General features: G+C 35.5%; 1 protein-coding gene across 3 annotated transcripts in view; it reads right to left on the bottom strand.

The window, feature by feature from the left end:
* ZNF407 (zinc finger protein 407) overlaps window positions 1–19,539 on the bottom strand; it is a 427,820-nt gene that overhangs the window by 173,934 nt on the left and 234,347 nt on the right. For all 3 annotated transcript variants that reach the window (XM_012754490.3, XM_075993793.1, XM_075993792.1), the window contains one exon: window positions 1,082–1,248. In XM_012754490.3, coding sequence (XP_012609944.2) covers window positions 1,082–1,248 — 167 coding nt within the window. The remainder of the gene's footprint in view (window positions 1–1,081; window positions 1,249–19,539) is intronic.

A 19,539-nucleotide genomic window follows, 5' to 3' on the forward strand; every position in this document is an offset into this window, starting at 1 on the left:
ACCTAACAACAAAAATCCATATTATTGATCCAGCCAAGTCTCCACAATTATTCTTTAGAAGGAAACGCCGACGATAAATTACATCTGCACTGGCTTTTCATCTGCTGTTCGATATAAGTGATCTCTCAGGGCAGGCTGGAGACCTTAAATCGTCAACACCCTTGTCAAGGAAGCTAAGGAGGCCTGGGCTTCCCACAAACTGCTTCAGAAGAACTTTTAACCTGTAATTTCTAACAATAATATAGGATTCTTGGCAACTAGAAGAACATTTGGGAATGCTGATTAAAATTTATTATTTTTTTTCCTGAAACAAAATACATTTTGAGAGGTATAAAGAGAAAGACAAAAAAATTACCGAATAGCTCACAGTAATGTAGTGATATAAGGGGAGCACTCAAATATAAGCTTCCAAGAAGTTTGGGGCCCACTAAAACAATGAAAACAAGTCATAAACATAGCACATGACAACAGGGTATTAATGGGATGCATATCTCTGAAGGCCCAAACTGAGAGCTCTCAGCACCTATCACAGATGCATTCTCACTTCTGTTTCACTGTCAATTACTTTAAACTCTATAACAGTTAAATGTTTTGATGAGAAATGTATGTGAAGTTGGACTTATCGATTAAAATTTTTGTAAGTAATACATAAAACTAAGATTCAATAATGTTCAAAAGTATTATGGAATTCAGTTTATTTCATAACAAAAGGCGAGACTAGTTCTCCTAAAAAAGTTAATGTCCCCAAATAATCTTCTATAAACATATCTGAAAAGATGGGTTTAAACTCCCACAAATATATAAACATACAAACATAAATGGGCTTCTAAATATAAATTTATTTTGTTTAAACACATTTGCATACATGTGTGCATATACACACAGATAAAAATGTCAGTTTAAAATTACCCTGAGTGTCACTGAAAAGTAACAAAATGATACCGTACCTTTTAACATAGAATTGCTGCAATCTCAAAGCCGGCTAGAGGGCTTCATTTCCAACAATTCACCTCAAGATCATTAAGGCCTGTGCTCCCCGCCCCCCACCTGCCCCCAGCCCCGGGGCAGACATGCGACACACCTGTGTGCGTCCTGTAGTGGTCTTTCATGGCAGAGGCTGTGAGGAATGAGTAATGGCACGTGGGCCAGGTACATTTAAACGGCTTTTCTCCTGTGTGGAGCTTCATGTGGTTGTTCAGGGCCCACTTCTCTGTGAAACTTCTATCACATAAGTGGCATGTAAATTTCCTGCATGGAGGAGAGAGAGAACAAGGTAAATGTGGCCTGCACACTAGCACCCAAGGCCCCAGACAGAGCATGTCATAACCCGGAGTGTGGCGCGCACGCAGGCTCTGGGAGGAGAACTGCAGGCCTGGTCTGTCATGTCTGTATAACCAGGCATTGATTTTTCTGTCGAGGCCTGGCACTTCAGCCATTTATTCTCTGCTTTGCGGTTGGGCCCAACGGGTTTGAAAAATTCTGTTACAGTCCAGTCACCCCTGAGGCAAAAGTGAGAATAGATTTCACCTGTACAGGCCTACACCACTTATCCAGGGCATGGGCTGTCAGAGCAAAGGCTAAATGAAATGCTATCCATACTCAACCACTCAGACAAGCCCTGCTGCCTGGCGGGCGGCGGTGCTGCGGGAACAGCAGTGCCTCCAGAACCTCAGCCGCCACCTTGCTCCCAGGACAAGAGCAAAGCCCCAAGGTGCCTCCTGAACCCAGCTCCTTCCCTGGGACCACACCACAGAAATGTTCCCTTTGACAAGAACAAAAACAGATCGTAACTACAGATTTTATAAAACGAGTCTTTGAGAAAAATAAACCTCAATTATTGCCTATGTGAGAAAAATCTGAAAATAACAAATCAGTAGTTATACAAGAAAATATTTCCGTTTCACAGTTCATAGTTTGAGACCTTTCAATGTCTTTGGTGACCAGGGATGTGAACCACACACAAAACCTTTAGCACTTCCACTGGCTGGTCTGCTGCCGCTTTTCACTTGCATTCATGTAATCATCGCCAAAATTTACTTTTTATTTTTAATACGACTGAGTTTAAAGCAATCCCTGTGACTGATAAAATACTGTCCACCTAATTAATTCAGGCTAATGAACACTCAAATAAAAGCAAATTGAAACCCAATAATCAAAATTAAAATATCTGGGTGAGTCGACAAGCACTGGGAGACTGCGGTGGCTTGGGCTGACGGCCGTGAATTCGGCCCCGCTTTCAGCAAGTCGCTGCCATCAAAAATGTAAGATTCTAATAGCTGAGTTTTAAATTGCGATATAAACAAGCAGATCTGTAGAGTGTATACTTTCGCACAGAGACTTGAGTCGTGATTTTACAAATTTCCTTAACCCCATAAGGGCCAATAAAGAATCCCATGGTCAAAATAATTAACTTTCATATTTTGAAGCAAATGTGAATTACTTTAACAAATTAATAATTCAGAGTTTCACAAATTCTTATGAATCGAATTACAATACTGCTTTTATAAAAATCCTTCTTTTATTCTATATAGTTGTTTTTATAAAGTTAGATCCTTAAATATAATAGAAATAAAAACATTAAATATTTAAGAAATGCCATATAACATATCTAAAGGGTTTCATTAATATTAAAATTGCCAGTTTATTTATTTATATAACACATGTAAAGAGATACTATATTTACATCCATTAATAACCACTGACTTTGAAATTACTATATCATTTGATCATTGCTTACTGGGACTAGAGAATGACAAATATAACTAAATACTTCGAAATGCACCGTAAAAAAAAATATCATGTCCGTATATCTCTTTGACGGGTCTTCATGCATTTAACATTTCAAAACCATGACAGGGATCTTATTTCTAAGATAAATTCCCCTATCTACTTATTTCTTCATGTATTTATTGTGGATCTAACCTTCTCCTAAAAGAAATAAATAAGGAGGTTAAGTAGATGCTATCTTTTAAAAAATAGTTTCTCCAGACTGTATTACAACTTTATGAATGACAAAATAAATCCCTCATTTTTAAATCTACCATGATGTACATTTAACAAAATTACATCTATGAAACCTCAATATATGTACTCTATTATTCATATGTAATAAAAATGTTAAACTAAAGCTTAGTGCCTGTCGTGAAATGACAAAAGCCAGATAACAAAGAACTAAGACCACCACTTGACTTTCAGAAAACCTCGTGTGTTTTACAATTTGCTTTATGAAAATAATTAAGTTCATGCACTGGTACTTTGAAAAGAACCGAACATATTACCTATGTAAACTGTCCTTATAAAGACTAAGATATACTCCTCAATGGGGTGTTTCCTGAAACTATACAAATTCTGAGTCTCAAATATTCTAAAATATTTGCCTTCTCACAAGTCAGTAAGGTCTTCATCATCACCCGAGGGATCCTGGACCCCCAGGAGACCCTCTGGAAGTCCACTGTGAGGAGGCTCCGGGACAGACCTGAGCTAAATGTGCAGTTCTACCTTGCAAGTGGTGCCCAGAAGTCGGGCAGCCGTGTGTGCTCCGCCTGGACAGTAGGAATACCCGAATGCCCACATTACCAAAACACTGCTCTAGACAGAATAGAGAGATCAAAGGGAAAGGAGTCAGATTTGGCTTTCAAGGAAATTACAGGCTACTAAATGAGAAAAATCATTCACAAAAAATAAACTCAATACCAGAAAAAAAAAACATAAAATGCCATCATAAATTTAAAAGAAGAGCAATTAACGGGGTGAGGCAGATGAGAGAAGGCGTCCCAGAGGTGGCATGTAACGCAGACATGAAAAGGTAGGCAACCACTGGAAATGCAGAGCTGGCAGGCAGGCTGTCAGTGACAGGAGACGCATAGTGGGGCAGGGCGTCCGGCAGAAGTGTGGGGCAGGGCCTCACAGCCCTGACTGCTGACTGCTGCCGCCCTCGGCACAGATTCCCTCTAGTCCCCAGGGGCAGGCAGAGCCCCATGGTTTACAGTAGGCCGGATTGGGGTGGTACACGTGCTTTCCTAACCCCAAATGGTGGTCTTCTATGAGCAAATTCTTGTTTAACTAAATTTGCAGTTTATTTAAAAAAAAGGTCTGTTTTGCAAACATTCGCTGGTGAAGAGAACGTTATAGTAGGTCAGTTAAAGGACGTACAAAGACGAGTAATTGACAATCATGGAAAGATTGTAATTGGAAAGGGTAAATAACACAAGCAAGCAAAAGAATATGATGGTATTTGGTTCACCCTTATTCTTCAATGCCCAGAAAAGTGCCTGGTGCCCAGTGGTGTTCTATAAATGATTTTAGACCAGCTGGATGAACTGAAAAGGTGGTTGAATTTCATTCCTTCTTTAATCTCACCAGACTTCAGAATCAGAATAGGAGGTGTGGACATCTCAGCAATACGAGGTTCTTCAGGCTCCACAGGGGTCCCAGTTCTCATACCATTTGGTCTTCCCTTCATCCCAGCATTTATGTTATTTACAGATTGTGGCATGTTAAAAACACAGAACAAGGAAGAGCTGTGTCCACCACTCACATTTACATACAGAGATGATAACATATTTGTTTTAGGTCTTTTTGATTCTAAACATTTAAAATTAATTACTAAAATTTTAAACATTTACAAATTAACTTTTAGAAAAACAATGACATGCTAGGCACCATAGAGTATGACATCTGTATTTGGCAGAGGCCACCTGCAGGGGGATAGCTGGGCCAGAAAGTGCTAGCAAATTAGGAATGGAAAGGGCAGTTTTTACCTTCCCCTTCCCTGAACTTTCCTACATGGTTCAACCAGATATAAAGAGATCTTAAAGGTTTCAGAAGGAAAAAGAGTCACAAGCAAATGAAATCAAATGAGTTCAGACGTCTCAATAGCAACATGAGGAATTAGAAGACAATGTAAGAATGATTTGGGCAGTTAGAGGGAAATGATTTTAAATGAAGAATGTTATTCAAAGCACTTTCAGGAATTCCTATCACAAGGTGTTTTCATGACGGAGTTCCTGGGATCGCTATCACTACTGTGCTAAATTTTTTTGAAATAAAGACCTTTTTCACACAGGTACCTGTGACATAAAACTCAATTAAAAGCTAATCTTTTAGCATAAATTTATAAGGATTCCTATTAATATATTAAATAAAGGTTTCTAAATTCTAAGCATTTTTAGTACTCTTGATGCATTTACAAGAAGTTTCTTCATTCGCTGCTCTGTGTGCTGTTTATTAGCCCTCCTCTCAACATCCAGGTGACGCTGGGCCTCTGCTCGGCCACCTGATAAATCCAGGGAGCAGAGATGCAAGACAAGATGTTCACACACGCCAAGGGACCTTCTTCTCTGAAATTCTCTCGCTCTGAGATTTCTAATAACAGAGCCAAGATTAAAATACACATCTTAAAAATCTTAAAATCTTAAAAAATCTTAAAATCTTAAAAAATCTTAAATCCAAAATCTTAAAATTTTGAAGATAGAATGGTAAATATCTTCATTGTCAACTGTATAACAATAACTAGAAATTCTCATCTGGGCATTGCTAGGCATTACGTATAATGTTAATCTAAAGAATAAGTATGCAGCTGAATTGTGATGATGTGATTAACGGCACTATCTTAAATAGATATTTTGGCCTTAGAGAAACTCTGTTAGAGCATTTGTCTATTTTTAAATGTCTAAATGGCAGACGACTTATTGTCAAAATACCTAACTTATATTTTGAGTTGTTTCGCTAACCTTACCTTTCCATATAACTAGAGTAAGTGCCCTAAGAGAGGGTTTTATAGTCAACTTCCTCAAATTATATTTTTATACACTATTTAAAAAGCTTTAAATCCAAATAGGTGGATTACTCATTCTATTTCCTAGAAACTTAATAAAAAAATCTGTATATATCTCACTAATATATAAAGGTATTTTGATAAAAATACTTTATTACTTTGTTTGTAATAGTAAGAGGTATCATTAGTATATTTTTATGCTGCTTTCAAATCTCTCCAATTAAGGATAATGTTGGCTTATAATTTTTTTAGCAATGCTTTTTAAAATTGAACATGTCTAATCCCTACTTTTTACCCCAGAAAGTCCAGTCTATGTATATACTATTGACAAACTGTTGCACATGTACAAACATGTAAAAGATCCTCCAGTAAATTTAAATAATCTTAAATATCTATCAGGTTGGGAGTAGATAAACAATGAGTTTAGTCATAAAATGAAAATCATAATGCAGTGAAAATGAATAAAGTAGCAGCACATTTATCAGAATGGGCTAAAAGAAATTCAGAAAGGTAATTGCATTAGAAAAACAAGTACATAATTATATTATTTATGTAAATTTTTTGACAAAATAAACTATATTAAATATATAAATACATGTAGTTCACATGCAAAAACATGCATGACATTATCATATGAGGGCACTGACAGACACTGAGGGGAGGGGGCAGGGGCAGATGGCTGTATAGCACTAACCATAGTTGTAATATTTTGCTTTTTAAAAGAAAGAATCTGAAGTAAAAATGACCACATGTTAAAATCTTCCAAAGTGCTTCTGTTTTATTTTTGAAAATTTTCATAATTCAAAATGAATATTTAAATATTTCTTATCTTTTCTACATGATACCTCAGACCCATCTTGTCAAATGAATAAACCATACAAACTCACATCTACAAAAGCACACCGGTGAGCCAGATCTGGTGTGCTACAAATAAGATTTTAATAAAAAAAGCCAATTTTTATCAAAATATTACAAAATTATGCAGCCATTATCTTTCAAAACTGTGACAGAAAAGACGTTAACTGACATCTAAAAGTAATTGTTGTAAAACTAAACTGATGTCAAAAAAACTTACTTGACAGGTATTGCGTGTCTTTTTGCATAAACGGAATATAGAACTGCGGAAACAATATGATTTCTAGCAAAACAGCCCAATGTACTAATGAAGGTTTCAACAATTTCTAAGCTACTCAAATACTACCAATGTACTGACAGTTTTTTGGAATAAAAGACTCCTTTAATGATTATAACTTAATAATTATATAATACATTAAGAGATGAAATGAAAATGATGTGGTATTTGACTAGTAGGGTTCCCATATGAATTTCTACAGAGCTACAAATATAACTGAAAAATAATCACTTTCTTGAACAAAAAGGCATATAAAAAGGCATATAAAGAAAAATACTGAAGAGCAACTACAATGCTCAATTAATTCACATGGGCATCTTATCATTAAAAGTACCCCAAAGGATAGCAAAGCAAAATGAAGAAATTTAAGAAATTCTGCCACAACCACAAATTCAGTATCTATAAACACCATAATTGTGAGATGTGTATATTATTTTTGGCTCAGGGAACATCCAAGTAAAAATACACAATACAGCTTTTAGATTTAAAATTATTTTTTTCATGCAAAACAGGCACGAAAAGCACATTACATATTCCAGTATTATTCCACAGTAATCATGTTCATCTTATTTCTATAAAATTCCAAAATACCATAAAGCACACTTAAATATAACATGCAACTTTAAATTACATGGAAAATAAATTGTCTATTGTCTCAAAATCAAATAATCAAAAAGGTGCCCTCACAGCCAAATAACAATGACTGTATTTAAGCCACTCAGGGTCACCTTTGACCACCTCCTTCTGCATATTTGTGTGTGCGTGCGTGTGCGTGTGTGTGCGTGTATGTGTGTGTGTGTGTGTGTATATATATATACACATATATATATACAAACAAAAACTAAATAAAAACTTTGCCTCAATTAATGAAGTTATATCCTAAACCAAAATTGTTCCTCATAATATGAATATCTAGATTATTTAAATGAGGCTAGATTTTGAGAGTTGCCTGTTTTGGATTATATATAAAATGTGAGCACAATTTATATTAGGAAGCCACAAAGACCTAAGATTAGAAAGGTTTCATTTACTAAATTCAACTCTGAAGGCTCCAGCATGGCTTCCAGATGAAAGTAGGAAAACCTCCCTTGAGGGCTTTTACACAGTTCACAGGGGAGCCAGCTACTTAAGCCAAGAGTCTTGAGTGCATTTTTGCCCTGAACAGGTGATAATTAGCCTAATTAACAGGCTAGATCCTTGTTAACTAGTTGGAAAAGAAATTTAACCTCACTCATGCCGAAGCCTGTCATTTTTAAACCTCTTAACATATCACTCATGTTCTAAAAGCTGTGAAACATATTTTTCTGGCCCTTTCAATTCAATTCAAGGGTTGAAAAGCTTTTTGTCAAAATAACTTCTGGGAGGAGCATTAAGTAGAATATTAACCCCAGGTTGCCTCAGTCTACTAAGAACCAAGAGAATGACTCATACTAAAGAAAATCATTCAAGGATTACAATTGCTGTGCCCTCAAAGATTTGAATTCATCTTTCAAAACCTCATTGCTATGAAATTTTTCTTTGTCAAAGAGACTATAAACTCTGGCCTAACAGAAAACCATATTAAGTTTGGCTGGAATTTTCCCCCTAACACCACATGCTCTGTATCCAATACTCATCAGCACAATAGTATCTTAGATGAGGTAAGGTGAGGAGACTCTGTGTAAAAGACCAGATAGTAAATATTTTCAACTTTGGGGGCCATAAGGTCTTTGACACAGCTACTCAACTCTGCTGCAATACCACAAAAGCAGTCATAGATAATATGTAAACAAATTAACGTGGTTATGTTCCAATAAAACTTAATTTACAAAAACAGGAAGTATGCCTGATCTGGCCTTCAGGTTGTAGTCTGACAATCCCTGATGTAGGTGACAGGTCAATTCCTCCTACCTCAGCCTCCCAAAACACCCCCATCTACACAGGGTAAAAGAACTCAAGAAGACACCCTAGGGCTTATTTTCAGGGGATGTGTTATTTTTTTTAAGTACGGTACAACCATCTACATTTATTCAAATGTAGTTAAATCGCCTTCTTCTGGGACATCATCATCACTCTCCAAACCCCGAATCCCATCCAGAATTTCCTGCGACTCTATTTCCTTTAGAACCACTGGCCCCAATCCCTCATGTGGAGCAACAGAGCTCTCATGGGGCAGATGAGAAGGGCTCCTTGTCTTTCCCGCTCCGCCATGAAATGCACGGGTTGTGCAGATACACTGCGTAGCCACGCCCATCACTAGGGCTTATTTTTGGGGTAGGGCTTCTATTGCAAAATGCTTAGAAATCCTGCTAGGGCTTATTTTATGGGTAGGTCTTATTTTCGGGGAAACACGGTACAGTGCTGGCAAACAAAGGTCAACTAAACTTCTCTCTTTCTTGATGTTTAAGAAGTTGGTTTAGTTCTGAAATTGATGTCTCTTGCAAGACTTTAAAACGCCAACAGGAGAAGAACAGGTGGAAGGAATTATTCTGCATATGAGACCCATTCCAGTCAGAGGCTGCCTGTCCTTTTCAAAACTACCCCCCTTTCAACTGTATCACAAGGCTGGAGGGCTTGGAAAGTTGAAACAATTTTAACTAACCACAGAAGTCAAGTCCTGGAGAACAAGACATATATTAAATTGCCACAGTTCTCTAGTCTGAACTAAATGAAATTTTATTGCTTCGGGTTAGGTTAAAAAAAACACTGGATTTATGTAAGGAAGGTTAAAATAGTAGTCACTAATATGGGACTAATATTACTGTTTAAAGAACATATAAAGAGAATTTCTTTTATATCATTGTTCTTATACATATTCTGAGCTAAAATGAGAAAATGCATTTCAATCCCTACTTATACCTTCCTGCCAAATGCCTTGACTAACTTTCAAACTTTGGACATTTACAACACAATCCTAACAATCTTCAAATTATTATAGTTCAGCTACTTCTATAGCAATCAACCAATAAAAAATTATGTATTGGAACTCACTGTGTGTCTAGCAATGATCCATGCTATATACAAACCTATAAATAAATGAAAGACAGCTATTCCTCCCCAAAGGGTGACTATGACTCAATGGTCAACAATAATGTCAGTGAAATAATTAGAACACAAGAACACCACACTATGTGGGACTTTGTAGGGGAAAAAAAAGCTTCAAAAGATGTTCAAGAAAAGTATCAATGGCTACAGACTGAAATAGAAAAGGCTTCATGGCTCACCTGGTGCTTCAGAGGGGCCTGCAAGAACAGGGTCAACTGACACAAGGGAGGCGGCAGCAGTGCTGAGCCCCAGGGCAGGAGGAGGCAGTACCGTGTTTCCCCGAAAATAAGACCTACCCATAAAATAAGCCCTAGCAGGATTTCTAAGCATTTTGCAATAGAAGCCCTACCCCAAAAATAAGCCCTAGTGATGGGCGTGGCTACGCAGTGTATCTGCACAACCCGTGCATTTCATGGCGGAGCGGGAAAGACGAGGAGCCCTTCTCATCTGCCCCATGAGAGCTCTGTTGCTCCACATGAGGGATTGGGGCCAACGGTTCTAAAGGAAATAGAGTCGCAGGAAATTCTGGATGGGATTCGGGGTTTGGAGAGTGATGATGATGTCCCAGAAGAAGGCGATTTAACTACATTTGAATAAATGTAGATGGTTGTACCGTACTTAAAAAAAATAACACATCCCCTGAAAATAAGCCCTAGGGTGTCTTCTTGAGGAAAAGGAAATAAGACTCCATCTTATTTTCGGAGAAACGCGATAGATGGTACACCTGAGCAGGGGGCCATCACCTGAACCAGAAGTGAGGGGCAGGCAGCATGGGATAGGGAAATACAGCTGCATAATTTACAAGGCAGATTAAATGGTCTTGATAATCAGACAAGGAAGTTTGATTTGATATGACGGCAGAAGGAACCGCTAATTTGTTGTCTTCATTTCTCTTTCCTATCTCTCTTCACTGCTTGCTTTTCATGATTATTTGATTCTAATTCTCTAAGGAGCTCTAGCTTTATCCTTCACAGGTGCCCATGATCAAACAGATACAGTGCGTATGTATACAGCCCACAAATACCCACGTCTCTAGGAAAAACCTCCCATAACAATGCCCTCATCTGAGATTTATGATGAAATTATTTTTACATTTGACCAAGTAATGTACCAAATAGCATGTTAGCTATATCAAGACTGCTATGCTTCAAGCTATATACCTATACATTCTATAAAAATGTTATTTCAAAGAGCTGATAACCTCGGAACATTTCAATTGCATGTCAATGGAAAAATGTTTTACTAACTTTTAAGATGACACCATTTTAAGATGGGCAGTTACAGTATTAAAACAAATTAACAAATATAACTAAGATGGGTTTTAACAATAAAACCAAAAACAGGTTTATAAAAAGGTGAAAAGCACAAATTTAATAAATCAACACAAAATCAACTCTAGTTACATTATTTTCGTTTAAATTTTAATATATTAAACAGAACTGGTATGTTTATGGCAGCTATGAGCAAAACCTGTCCCAATTCAGAAAATTTATCATATTCCAACTAATCAAGAAACTATGATTTGTACAGAATTTGTAAAAGTCATATTAAAGACTTTATACTACACTGTTGTAATAGTATGTCAAAAAATGTTTCATTAATATTTCTGTATAAAATTTTACTAGTAAAAATATACATTATAGAAAAACATCATTCATCTGCAAAGAACAGACGATACTAATAGCTAATCATTTCACATGAACAGTGCTGCTCAGTCCCTTGCATGCCACAGGTTAGAAATGATACTAGGCATTAGATATTCCACAGTGGTGAGAAAAGAGCAGATAACAAGTGTCTGGCATTGGGCAGCCTCAGCAGGACAATGTAATTTTTATTCCTGGTACGTATTCAAGTCAGTATTTCTATACAACACTGGGGACAGCACACATCTTCATTCTGCATCACAGTCTAGATCACTGGCGTTCTATAAATATTAAATCAAGAAAACTATTTCACAATTGTTTCAAACAACAACAGTAAGAAAGCCATAATTTCTTGCCTGCAATCTCTGCTAGGTACAACTCTCCAATAAAGAGGTATCAGACACCTTAAAAGAAGTAATTTTCTGAAAAAAATTAATAAGCCAAAGACAGTATGCTGATGATAAGCACTGTTTAGATTCAAACCATAGCACATGAGATTTAAATTTGCCAATGCTAAACTCCATTAGAACCATTAACTGACATCAGTGTGTTTAACTCTCTGATCTTGGTATACAAGGACAGTAACCATAATTATTTACCCAAAAATTACTTCATAAAAGATTCAAATTATAGATGAAATTTTTTCTCTCTCTCTTTTTTTTCTTGAGATGGGGTTTCCTATGATATCCATGCTGGTCTCGAACTCCAGGTCTGAAGCAATCCTCCCACCTCAGAATCCCAAGTAGCTGAGACTATACAGGCATACACCACCATGATTTGGTTTAAATTAAATTTCCATGAATAAAATAATATTTCTACCAAAGAAGTTTAAATTCATCTTCAATACACATGCTGAAAAATTATATTTTCTCTCCTAAAAAATATTCAAATAATGGAAAGTATTCTACCGACCTATGCATCTTATATATTATCAAATATGTTTCCAATTTGTCCTGCATGTCCTTATGTGTCTATTATGGATACAGAATTTCTAGAAATTCGAATGCATTTACCAGATTTAGAAAGGACTGTCTTCTCTGATGGTGACTGTGTGATTTGCTGGAGCTAGAAAGGGCAGCTTTTCCACACTTAGGCATTTCATTGTCTTGGACTTTGTCATCATCTCGGCCTTCTAGCATGTCAGGATGATCTAAGGAACCATTTGAGCTCAAGGTAAGATTAGCTAGAAGGGTTGAGATGTATTGCCCAGTAATCTCAGAGTTCAGTACAAAATTGACCCTTTCTGAGACCTGAGTCCAAAGAGCAGCAGTTACAGTACACTTCTAGAGTAAATATCTTGGGGCATTTGTGCACTGGAGCATCACCAAGATGCGATTTTAGCTCAGTAGACTAATTCAACATAGATATTGTAGAACGTGATATGGATCATAGCTTGATTTAAATCATAATATTCTGACATATAAACATATTGAAAGATCATGTTGTACAGATTTGATTTGTTCCTTTCTAAATCATAAGTTCAAGGGAAAATACAAAAATTGGGTTAACATAAAAAATAAGCTTTTAGGTTTTAAAGTTACTGTGATCCAACTGAGAGTAGTTAATAGTGGCAAGCTCTTCACTATTTCTGGCACACACCTCTCTTGTGCGGTGGGGAAAAGGTAACTCACAATGAAACACACAAAAAATTAGAGAATGCATACATATTTGAGTTGTATTTGGATGGAAAAAGAAACTCTTAAAAAAAGCGCAAAGCAATTACATATTCAGCTTATTTTCAGTACAAAAAACATTATTTTATAAATTCAATGTGTGCAGCCATGGATTCTTCTTTTCACAAAATAGATTTGCAGATTTCATCTCCTCATATATTCCAAATTATTTTGAGAAGATAAATACAGATAGACATCTATAAACACTGCATATAGATCATTTATATTAATTTTTCAAATCTTCAATACCTCAATAGACTATGTGGAATAACATTATCATTTATTATATACCTTCTAGCATTCAAAATATTAAACTAAATGTCTTTCTAATATAATTAAGTACATAAGCAAAACCAACTAGAAGGATGTAGGTGATAAAGTACATTTATATTTGGTATAAATATAGGATTAGGGAGGCTAAAATACAGAATTAACTGAAGCTATCAAAATAGAGTTAACAACAAGAAAGACTTTTTCAATTATGGGCTAAGGAAACAATAAAAATGAAAGTCAAATAGAGTGCTAGTTTAGACTTTATGAAAAAAACACAACAAAAGCATTTCTTTATAGCTACTACCTTTTTATTAAAGATTTTTCAAAAGAAATGAATTAAAGTCTAAGGAATTATTAATACTTTACCTAAGGTAATAACAATTCTATTTGCCCTGAGAAAGAATAGCAGTGAATGCTATGCCAGGGTCAGATCTAACCGAGCACTGGCAAAGCCCCTGGCCAGTTGCCTGAGGAAGAGTCCCAGATGGGCACGGCATCCGAGCAAAGGGTGCTGTACTGTTCACTGCAATTAAAGGGTTTCCTGTTGGCGATGAATAATGATACAATCACAAATTTAAAGGATGTCGTTCTAGGTGCTCAATAATAAAAAGATAACAATAAACTTTGGAGACCAGAGCAGCTTTCACTAATGCCCTGTCTTTGTTTGATATTTCATTTTAATTCTCTACATTACACAAGTATCTTCATCTTATCATGAGTTGATTTACCACTCATAATTTGACACAATGCTATCTCACACACTCTGACTTCTGAATTATTTTCTACTTTTATATATGTGTGTCCCCTAAAAGTTTATCATGATTTAAGAACAATTACATTGCCTTTGAATTTTTTTAGAACTTTTCACAATGCCTATACCGTAGTAAGGACAGGAAAATGATGGATTAAGAAATGCTCACAAAGTTTGAATTTTATCAAAGGCTCAAAATATGATGAGAAGTGTTCTGATAAATGATGCTCCCAATGACATTTAAACTCGAAACCAAGCTGCTTGAATAAGGCCATGCCACAGAAATACAATGGATGCCTACTCTGACACCAACTGAGTCGTGCGGCGCTGGCAGTTTGCTTGTTCTTCCAGGCTTAATGTCTACATGTCAGTTGAGTCGGGATACATTATCTGCAAAGTATAACCCTACAGTAAAACTCTACAATTCCAATTTCCGTTAACTTTATACTAAATCCAGCCCTAGGATAAGGTGTAGCACAGGTCCCAAATTCGTGAAGACGAGATATCAAAGGCTGTGCCTCTCCAGAAGAGGGAGAAAAGGGTTCCAAGGAAAAGAGTAACCAAATTGTCTGGCTGGGCCCAGCCAACCACTATAATTGGTAAAAAAAATTCTGTCTCAGTCAAATTTTCTGACCTATTTTTCTGCCAATGGGGTCTATATGCAGCCAAAATGCTACTTAGTTATCTCTAGGAACAAACAGACCTATCTTCTAGGAGATAGAGGTTTGAATAATTCTTTATTTTTTAACTTGTCCAAGACAGAAAAACCCAAACAAAAAAGTAATATTCAAATAAACTATGTTAGGCATAACTTTACAATACTAGAAAATCATAACTATAGGTATGGAAGGTGATGGAATAGTAACAGCAAAGGAATAGAGAATGCATGGTGTAGCCGATATCCCCAAATTAGCTGCTAGAATGCTTACAGATAGTAGGCACTCAATTATTGAAGTGAAAATCTCAACTAAAATCATGAGACTAGAATAGAAAACATAACAATAGAGTTGTTATTACCTTTGGTAAAATAACTTCTTGGGCTTTAATTCATTTCAGTTTGAAAAATCTTTAGTAAAAAGATAGTAGCAATACAAAGAGCTGAACGGTTTTGTTTTCTTTTCATCATAAAATCTAGACTAGCAACTAGACAAATAAACAGAAACTTACAATGTACTATACAACCAGAAGATAAGGAAGAAACATTCCATTGGAATTCACATGACGATATTCACAAAGACTGAAGAATTAAGAACCAGAAGTGGCAAAAAGTAGATGAGACGCTTATCTGCATTTCTACAAACCACTTCATGGAATATTTAGAGATCTGTGCTGAACAGCTACAGATATTTCCAATGTTTTACATAATAAATAAGTTTATACTGATATCTATTATTCTTCAAAAACAATATGTAACAAATCACCAAGGAATATACACACAGTCACGACGCACGAGAGGTAGAAGCACGGAGTACTTTAAATAAAAGCCCAGGTGAAAGATAATTAGGAAAATTTCCTTTGGGGAACAACAAAAGAGAAAATATTAGCACATTTTAATTACTATAAAGTAAACAGATCCTTTGATTGAATTTCAACTTTCACCTGAGTTAACATAAACCTGACCAGGAATTAATATGGTGAACAAGAGCTGACAACAAAGGAGAGTGCTGAAGAAGAAACATTTTAAAATTCAATTACCAAATCTTAGAGTATATGTTTCTAAATGAGTTGATATGAAAAACCTGGGCAATTTGACTGTGACGAGTGACAAAATCAATTAAAATTTGACTAATTAGGTGAAGTCGCTATCAAATACTAAAGTAATAAATAATTTAAATAAAGTGCTACAAAAATGTACTTTAGTACTCAGGCAAACAAAATAAAGGCGGCTACAACTTTACACCAAAAACAGCATAAATATATTATACATTTATTCCATAAGGTTAAAAATCAGTGTTTCAAATATGTATGGTTTAACATGTTTTTTCTCTCCTATCACTATTGTTAAATTTCTTTGAAAAACACATTTGGCTGCTTCCAGACACATCTGGGCACTTGTACCTGGGCAAGAGAGGACCTGGAGGCCCAAGTCGCCACATTTGCCACACTCGGTTTATCCAACGTGCAGCTGGCTTTCCCAGGTGAGAGCCCAAGCATGTGTTCTATAAAGTCACTGATCCTAAAATCCTATGAGGGGCCAGGACTATGGTTTCCTGTTTGCTTAAAATAACCAATACTGTTTCCAATTATTGTTAACACTTACAAATTATTTATTTGGTAAAACCAAAAAGAAGAGTTTAATAAAAATTTAAACAATCTTATGGAAATTTTAAAAGAAATTCCTAAAGTTATATTGCTTATTCAGTGAGCAAATTTCAAAGAAAACAAACACTATTCACAATTAATATCCAATAAAATATACATCTTTAAATCATGGAAAGAGATGTTCTATTCACACTAAATATATATATGAAAAAAGCCCTCAACAATAGGATTTGACTTAAAGATTCTTAAATATCCACATTCATGAAGTGATTACCATCCACAGCAACCAAATAATGAAATAAAATATTTTTAAATGGAAAAAAGGAAAGGGCAGTGAACATAACACTTAAATATAAAAGTCAATGAAATAACTTTATATACACACACACACACACACACACACCCCATGTATCTGTGGTTAACATTATATCTTAATGAATCAGAGAAGATTCCCTTTGGATACAACAATTCAATAGTTACCGGTATGGTAGGCTACTTATACCTAGAAGCTATAATTAAACATGATATATTCTACCCATTTTCTTAAGATGTAAAATAGCCAAGCTAAATAAAGTTATTCCTGTTCAGAATATGTTGTCTATTCTTTTAGCTAAAAGCAAACCTGAAGTAAATTCCTATTTATCTCCTTGCCAATCAAGGAATGAATGACTGACACTAACATAGCCTTATCTGGGCCTTCTGTCTGCAGCACATTCTGCTAAGTGATGTCATTGCTCTAGCAGACAAAAATAAGCAGATTATTACAGTGACTAGAAGCAAACTAAACATTTGGATTTTTGCATGGACAGATTTACACACTGTCTGTCAGATAAAGCACAGTTTGCCTGCTGCTTACACAACAAGAATGTGCCTGACAGCTTCCTCCCAGGTTTAGTATCTGATTACATAAATAGGCCATTCCCCACTATTCCTGAAGACTGACAGTCTGTCTTAGCTTAAAGTGCAATTTTGGACTATCAGTTTTTCTGTCTTACACACTAGGCTGATTAACATCAGAGCACTTGCTGGAGGGTCCAATCAGGTTTTCCACTCCCAGAATTCCAGGCCATATAAAATGTGGTGACCACCATGAGTGGGGAGAGATGACTGCTCCTATGGCACACTTTGAAGGGTGAACCACATTAACACACTTACATATGTGTCTGCATTTGCAGTGTGACTTCCAAAACATTAATAATTTGGAAATATAATGGCTTCTTTTAAGCTAATGGTTTTATTTATAAAATAAAATATGAAGCATGGTTACATGAAACATTTATGTATTACTATTTTAATAGTTGCCATGTTTTAATATTTTTATAATATTCCATTGAAGAAATGAAATGCCAATGACTTATCATAGTCACATAAAACCACAGCACTGAGCTGAAAGAATGTTTGCAAACTTATCTGCCACTAATTAACATCCTTCCTATCTCCACCACGGTACCCAAAACAAAATTTTCAGGAGGAACACACTAATACATTTTGAAAACATAGCTTAACTTGCTTTGGCAGCAACCAAAATGTTAGTAGAAAAGCATTCATGAGTAAATTGTATCTGGAAATGAAATTGCTAAAAGTGGATGATGCATTTTTTTGTCATCTAAACCCTAGTAATGATAATAATAATAATAATAGTATTGAAGTACTACAGGTTAGTAGAAGAGCTTAGTTACAAATTACCCTGGGTGAAACTTTACATATTGGATAATTACATACATCTCAACAAATACAAGCATGTGATTTTCATATAAATGAAAGCATTCAAAGTGGTCTGGCTGATCAAGACAGATAATTTTCTTTCAATAAGAAAAAATAAAACAAAACTAAGCAGTAGTCATAGTAAAGGCAGCACTGAATATCTTCACTCCATTGAGAGGAAACCATTTGTTTCTTCTTTTCTTTGGCCTGACACTATTTGGGAGGTGTGGTTAAAAAAAAAAAAATTTCGAGTAACTCCACTACTAATTTGTTAATTAAGCATATGTTTTTTAAACTACTATGGGCCAGGTCCTATCCTGTGTTCTTGAAATACAAAGATAAATAGGACACAAAATGTGAAAAGGAAAAGAGACAGCAAACACATAAATTATATTTTAAAGTGGTAATTTATCTTTTAATAGATAAATTTGTTTTCTTTAGATTCAAATGGCAATCTATCCCAATATTAAACAGCTCTCCTTCTCAGGACTATGTTCTGTGAAACTCATCCTATACTTTTCCAGCAAAAAGATTTTCTTCCTCCCTAGTCATCTCCCTACTTTCCTACAAAAATCTATCTCAAGTCAAATTAATGATTTTACAAAGCCTGGATCTGAACATTACACACACATAAAACCTACCTATACCTAAGAAATAACCCGTACTCTCCCGTTCCCCTCTCAGAACTGCCCCGGGTTTGCACCTTACACTGTTACACATTAAATACTAACATTTAGCTCAAAACATCTTACTGCCTAATACTATAATGTATTTCACCTTTTTCATTTGTGTCTTGACACCAACACTAATGAACTGTCATAGAAATAGTTTGGGGAACCACAGAGGGTTACTTACAATGGTAAACCATCAGAAGTCATAAACACGGTATTGTTTCTAGTAATTTCAGCTATAACTTTCAAACATTCATACCCAGACAAACCGGATGAAATATGTTGCTTCAGGTCAGCTCTGATGGATCCCTCAGAAATATCAACATTATTGCTTTTATTTTATTATGTACCACACTTCATAACTGTACACTGCAGAGTACAATAAAAACTCCAATACACAGCGTGAGTACTTATTAAACAGGTCAAAAGTTACTATAACAAATAACTTGTCCTATTCAGGGTCCATTAATAACATATCTTGTTCAGATAGGGGAATTTTTTTTTAAAAAAGGGCAAAAAATAAGGACAACAAAAGAAATGCAGAACAATTTGAAATCTTTTATGTATTTGATTTTCCTTTTCTCATTTCCTTTATAAGTACCTCCTTAATTACTGTATCTTTAATGGCAA

The sequence above is a fragment of the Microcebus murinus genome, chromosome 17 (assembly GCF_040939455.1).
Source record: "Microcebus murinus isolate Inina chromosome 17, M.murinus_Inina_mat1.0, whole genome shotgun sequence".
Lineage (NCBI taxonomy): Eukaryota > Metazoa > Chordata > Mammalia > Primates > Cheirogaleidae > Microcebus > Microcebus murinus.